Genomic DNA, 6,446 nt, shown 5'->3' with positions numbered 1-6,446 from the left:
GCGGCGCGGTGCCGCTGCTGCTGCTCGAGGGCGGCGGCTCGTGGGCGGAGCTGCAGCCCGGGAGGGGGATCACTCTCGCTTGGTGGGTCTCGCGCGCCGCTACTCTCAGCCTCGCCGCCGGCGCCACCGCCGCGCCGCCGCTGCTACACGCGCTGGTGAGGCGGACACACACTCGCCCTACCGATCGCAAGCGCCGCCGCGATGCCCGCCCTCGTCTGCCCGCCCTCGTCCGCTCCCGCAGGTGCCCCTCATCGTCGGCGCACGCGCCGTCCCGCGCGTGTACGGCGTGCTCGAGTCGTGCTACATCGCAGGCCTCACTGTGTCCGGCCTGCTGATGGGCGCGGCGCGGCAGTGGGCAGGCGGGTACCGAGGCGCCCTCTGGCTGCTCGCGCTCGTCCTCCTCCTCTCTGTCGCCGTCTGCGCCGCGCTGCGCCGCATCGTCCGCCTGCAGCAAGCCGCCGCCGAGCGAGAAGGCGCGCGCCGCCACCCGCTCCGGCAAGGCGGCCGCGACCTCGAGTTGCCGGAGCGGACATCAGAGCGGACCGCCTCGCTCGACGACACGCGCCGCGCGCTCCACGTGGCCTTGCTGCCGCCGTCGCCGACGCGCGAGCTCTGGCAGTCTGCGGGCCGCCGCGCCTCCTCCCTCGACTCGCCCTCCCGCCGCGCAGCCTCGATGGAGGCGCGCGCTCTCATCGGCCGGTCGCAGTCCATGCTCGCCGCATAAGAGGTGTCCGCCGCACACACGCCCTCGCGTGTCGAGGGCCGTGGGCGAAGAGGCACGGCGCGATACTAGTACTACTCCCCCCCCCGTTCTCAGCAGTCCGCGTCACCCCGTCAGAGAGTACTACTCCCTCTCCAATACCAGTGCATGCCCATGTGCGATTACCCACTTGGTCCTTTCACTAGACTTGACACTTGTTCCTGTCCGGTCCTTTTTCCTGTAATGTGCAAAGCTGTAACTTACCCGGCGTAACTTCAAAGAGAGTTTCCTAGTTCGCGTTCGACCTTCGAGTCGTTGAGACCCCAGCTCTCGAGTCAACAGGGCGCCGCGTCCCGTTTTGATCTCTCGGTGAGTGGGGGGCCGAGCCGCCTCGGGGTGGCGGGCGGGCGGGCGTTTTGAAAAACAGAAAACAGAAAACAAGCGGGGGCCTGGGGCCCCAGCGCAGGCCCCCCACCGGGAGTAGAAAATACGCCCAAGGGGGCCAAGGAGGCGGGCGCGGGGGGAAGCAGCATCAGGTGAGAGCAGGAAGGATGGCGCTTAGTTAGGGTCAGCTTTGAACAAGGGTTTTTCCAGGGGTTTTAGATCAGTATTGGTGTCGGCACACATCCCCACATATGAGGTCAGCGGCGCGCAGTGCCTCTCTCGCAGGCTGATTTTGTGGCTGTTTTCGACCTTGTTTTTGTTTTCAGACTAGGGGGGCCGACCCCCTCAGAGGCGGCGGGCGGGCGCCCACTCACCGAGAGATCAAAACGGGACGGCCCAGCTCGAGCGGACCGGACGACCCGCGACCGCGACCCGGAGGGGGAGCGGGAGGCGGAGCCGGACGACCGGTTCACCCGCGGCCGCGCGCGAGACCGTGAACCGACCTCCGGTTTTGTGTGTTGTATCCGTGAGGAAGTTTTCGTTTTTCGAGCGCGCCGCTCCTGAATTGTGTATTTATTGTGTCTGTTCCTCGAGCTGAGTTTTCGAGCGTCGAGACCGCAGGGGGGAGGAGGGCTGGAGGGGGCCGCCAAGTTTCTCCGCACGCCGCCCTCCCCCTCGCCGCCGCCCTCACCTCCTCCGCCGTCCCCACCGCTACCCTCGCGCCGCCGGGAGGCCGCCGCCGCCCTCGCCGCGAGAGGGAGGGAGACCTCGCCGAGGAGCTCCGAGTCCTCGAGGCCGCGTTGAGCACGTTCATGGCGATCGTCGTCGACTCGTAGTTGGAGATCCACGAGTCGGGGGAAAAGGTGAGGTAGTATTCTCTCCCAGTGCGGTTGTATTCGTGCATAAACAGATGCTCCACCTCTCCCGGGGTGACGCCTTGCGTGTAATAGGTCTTTCTTGAAGGTCGCCTCGAGTTTGTACGTGAACGGGTCCTGTTGGCGGAGGGCCCGGGGGTGACAGGACGAGATGCGAGGGAGGGGGAGGGAGCGCGCAAGCGTGAGTCAGGGCGAGAGGGAGAGCGCGCCATGATGGTGTAGACGAGAAAATAGCACTGGTACCAGAGCGCAGTCTGTATGCAAGTTTTCGTTTGGCCTTTCCCTTCCCGGGAGGAAGCCGGTGACGCCCGCGAAGGGCAGGCAGGCCAGCTTGTCAAACAATGGGTAACGCCAAGCGTAGAATTCATCGGTTCCCGGGGCCTGGCCCTGCCTCGTGGCCTCGTAGTGCTTGTAGATGGTGCTGCGCCACAGAGCCCACCGGATTCCGCAGTAGAGAGCCGCTGCGAGCCGTATGCCAAATCGAGTCCAGCAAGTACTCGGGGTCGCAATGGTACGTCGACGTCACGGCCAAAATGAGCCCACCGAGCCCCACGATGGCAAAGGTGGTGACGGGGAAGGAGATGAGCGCGTCAATGTCCGCCGTGGTCGTGCGCTGCAGGAACGCGACGTATTCTTGATCCTCCTCACGAATAGGAAGTAGATGACGGCGAGCGAGAAGAAGTAGAAGAACGCCTTCTACTTGAGGACAAAGTGGATCCGCTCAAAGACGTGGAGAATCACTGCGCCGTCTGAGGGCCAGCGAGTCGGGCACATGCTGAGGTAGAAAGGGACACTTGAGCCTTCATTCTCCGCAGCAGCGCCCGAGAGCCTTCAAGCCTTCTGTGTGCGTCATCCACGCCCCTTTCCGCATCTGCACATTCATATTTGCAGTAGCGTCGCGATAAGCCCTCACGACGTCCCATCCCGGTCCGGTAGAACCGCCCACATCAAAGGCGCCGCACTGATTGGCGACCCAGATGGTGAAGGCCAGGCAGCCGAGGACCATGATCTCGGTTTGGAAGCGCACCCAGATTTTCAGGTAGGTTTTGGCAGGGCGGAGAGCGTAGCTGGCTTTTTCTGTGTCGCGATGCACGTGCGCAGCGCGCTGCAAATAATGGGTCAGCTTGTGCAGAAGGAGGTCGTACACGATGCCCGTCGCGACAATAATCACGAAGGCCCAGTGAGACAGCGCAAAGCTGTCGGTCTGGTTGCCCCAGACGGGATCACTGCCCATGCTCTCGAATGCTCGCCTGTTTGCAGATTTCGAAAACGACGGGATGCTTTTTCTTCTTTTTCCGTTTCGCACCAGGCTCCCTCGGCCACCAACTGCCATGCCACCACCCGCCAAGTCGCCCGCCGCCGAAGCGCGTGCCGTCGTCGCCGCCTCTCTGTCGGCGACGAGTCAGCTCTCCGCGGCCGTGTCGAAGCTCGACGCGAAGGCCTGTAAGGCCTTCGTCTCCGACCCCTGCGGCCTCCGGCTCCTCACCGCTCAGCTTCACGCAGGCGGCAAGTCGCAGGCGGCAAGCGACGCTGCATGCGCCCTGTGGCACCTGCAAGACACGTGCGCAGAGCTCGATTACGACATCGGTGATGAGATCGCTGAGGTTGGCGCAATCGAGCCTCTCGTGCACATGCTGTCCGCCGCCTCCGACTCCGCCGCCGCCGAGAACGCGGGGGCTGTGCTCAACCGCCTGACCGTCTACCGGAGTGGCGAGGACGTCGGCACGCTGCGCGGCTGCGGTGCGCTCCAGGCGCTGCTCGGCCTGCTGCGCCGTGGCGTCCGGCTGCTCAAGCGAGGGTCCGAGGCGAGGGCGGTGACGGAGGCGGTTGGCACCCTCGCCAATCTGATCGAAACCTCATCCATGCGCGAGGCGGTCTCCGATCCGGAGGAGGGGGCGGTCACCGAAGCGGAGGCGACCGGATTCGTCAAAGACGTCGTCGACCTGCTTCGGCACGGCAGAAACTGGGCGGTCTTGCACTCGCTGAAAGCGCTCTACTACCTGACCACTTTCGACGCACGCTTCACCGACCGTACGCTGCGAGCGGTGGTGGAGGCCGGGGCGATCGACGCGATCCTCAACCTGTTGCGCAATTGGGATTGTTCGGACAGTGAGGACTGGGGCGAGTTCTGGCAGCTGCACGTCTATGTCGAGCTCGCAGAAGATGCCGTGGGCGACGGTAAGTACGTCGATGCCGTCGACCTCGCCGTCAGTGTGCTGGACACGCTGAGCGACCCCGCAAACAATGACTGCACGGTCTCGGGGCGCCCCATCCCGCACCTTGTGCTGGCTACGCTCGGCGTGCCGTTGCGTGACCTCGTGCCGGTGTTCGAGTCGAGCGCCCGGGCTGCGAGGGTGTGGCTGAAACTCATCAGCCGCAGCTGCACCGTCCACGCGCAGGAGCTGGCCGACGCCGAGACAGCCGACGAGTTGCGGTCTGCGCTTGACCGCGGCTTTGGCGCAGGAGCGGATCTGCTCGCCCCAGAGCCGTACCGGCGCGGCCGGGAGCGGCTGGAGGCGCTGGAGAAGGCCGAGAAGCGGCGCGAGCGGTGCGAGACGCCCTGCCGCCTACTGCCGCACACTCTCTGCCTTCCTCTCCGAACCACCGCCGCCTCTCTCCTCCCACCCCCCCCCACCTTGTTGCGCCACCCCCCCACCTTGTTGCGCCGCCCCCCGAGGTGCGAGACGCTCGGCCTCCGCATATCTCCCCATATCTCCCCATATCTCCCCATATCTCCCCATATCTCCCCCGAGGTGCGAGACGCTCGGCCTCCGCGCCGTGCTCACCCCCGACGAGTTCCTCTGCCCGATCAGCAAGGGTGCGATGCGCAGTCCTGCTTTGTAGCGGGGGGCGAGCGAGCTCCGAGATGGCGCGAGATGCCGCACGGCCGTAGGCGTGATGCGCGACCCCGTCGTCGCCTCGGACGGCCACTCCTACGAGCGCGTCGAGATCTCGCGCGTCCTGCAGATATACCCGAGCAGGAGCCCGCTGACGCGAGAGCGGCTGGGGCCGCACCTGTACCCGAACCGCGCGCTCCTTGCGCGCATCGCCAACCACGAGGTCGGGGTGCGGCCGGCGGGCTCGGCTGGGGGGCGACATCTCGCCGCCATCTCGGCGAGCTGCGAGCTTTAGGCGGAGGTCATCGACGGGCTCGAGGAGGCGATGCAGCTGGGCGCCGCGTCGGCGCAGGCGGCCTCGCCGCCCTCGGAGCACGGCGCGGTCGCTCCGTCGGGCGGGCGCAAGCGGCGCACGGCGGCGTCGCCAGGCACGCGCAGTGCGCAGAAGAAGGGCTGCCGCCCGAAGAAGGCGGCTTCGCGGTCGGGGGAGTGAGGCCGCTCGCGGGACGGCCCGCCGCGGGACTGAGGCGCGCGGCCGACTGCGCGAAGAGGGCCCGGCGACGGATGCACTGGGGCCCACACCAGCTGGGCCCTCAGACGTACTGCATTCTGCGTCGTGGGCCACGTACAGTAACTCTGCACTACGTTCCTTCGCCATATGTACAGCGAGAGTACTCGCGCGGCGTCGCACGTCGCACGTGCGCCGAGCCCCCCCGCGAGGTCTGAATCCGTGATCGGCTGATCGCGTGCATCTTGTCGCGCGCGGCCCGGGCCGTGCCCGACAACAACTTTTGTGTGCCTCTCGATACACGGTGGTACCCCTGCTGAATCACTTGTGTGTTGTAACTTCGGTGCGGCGCTCCGAGCGAGCAGAAGATACATACAACACAACACCGGGCAACGATGGTCCGCTCCGCCGCAACGACGAACGAGTAAAATGTGAGCGCTCGGGCCACGAATCACAAACCGACGACCCACTCTCCGCGCACCCGCGGGGAGATGAAGCGGGACGATGTGTGAACGTCGAGCTATAAGAGCCGTCTCGCGGCAGCCTGCGCCACTCAACCCCCCCGACCCCCCACCCTCCTCCTCTCAAGCCCTCCTCCCCGCGCAACGCCTCTCGCTAGCCCGCCCTCCCTACCCTCTCTCCTCCCCTCCGCGCCCGCGCGACGTGGCCGCCCAGTCGCATCCCGCCGCAAGCCGCAAGCCCGAGACGGCGGCCTCGCCCTCGAGCGGCCCGCCAGCGGCGCAGCCCAATAAGCTGGCAGCGCCGTCGGCTGCCGCTGCCGCCGGCTGCCGAGACGCGACTCTCGCCCCGGCGCCTCGGCGAGCGAGCTGCCGGCGGCGTGTGCGGGGAAGGCGGCTCACGCTGCCGAGCCAGCGCTGCCGAGCTCACTGCTGCGCACACTGCACCCGCTGGCCGCCCGGGCCGCCCTCCTCGTCCTCCTCGTCGAAGGTCCTCTCGGGCAGGTTCTCGAGGTACGACGTCAGCGGGTCGATGTCCTTGAGAGTCACCTCGTCCACGTCGTCGTCGCCTACAGGAAGGTTCCAGGAAAGGTCTAGGAAAGGTCTAGGAGAGAGTCAGCTCGTCCACGTCGTCGTCGCCCGGCTTGGCGGTGACGGTGTGCTTCGGCGGCGGCAGCAGCTTTG

General features: G+C 66.5%; 2 protein-coding genes across 2 annotated transcripts; both read left to right on the top strand.

Annotated features, from left to right (window-relative positions):
• Positions 1–260: 260 nt before the first annotated feature.
• Positions 261–963, top strand: EMIHUDRAFT_442495 (hypothetical protein; the record flags this gene model as incomplete). The annotated part of the gene is made up of 1 exon (XM_005782964.1): positions 261–963. A coding segment is annotated over one exon (646 nt), but the record flags the coding sequence as incomplete, so codon positions are not given.
• Positions 964–3,290: 2,327 nt separating this feature from the next.
• On the top strand, positions 3,291–5,289 carry EMIHUDRAFT_113237 (hypothetical protein; the record flags this gene model as incomplete). The annotated part of the gene is made up of 4 exons (XM_005782963.1): positions 3,291–4,507; positions 4,713–4,777; positions 4,853–5,025; positions 5,092–5,289. The coding sequence occupies 4 exons, from the start codon at positions 3,291–3,293 to the stop codon at positions 5,287–5,289; spliced, it is 1,653 nt and encodes a 550-aa protein (XP_005783020.1).
• Between the last annotated feature and the right edge of the window lie 1,157 nt (positions 5,290–6,446).

This window comes from Emiliania huxleyi (genome assembly GCF_000372725.1).
Source record: "Emiliania huxleyi CCMP1516 chromosome Unknown EMIHUscaffold_184, whole genome shotgun sequence".
Lineage (NCBI taxonomy): Eukaryota > Haptophyta > Isochrysidales > Noelaerhabdaceae > Emiliania > Emiliania huxleyi.
This window is presented reverse-complemented; position numbering and strand designations above follow the sequence as displayed.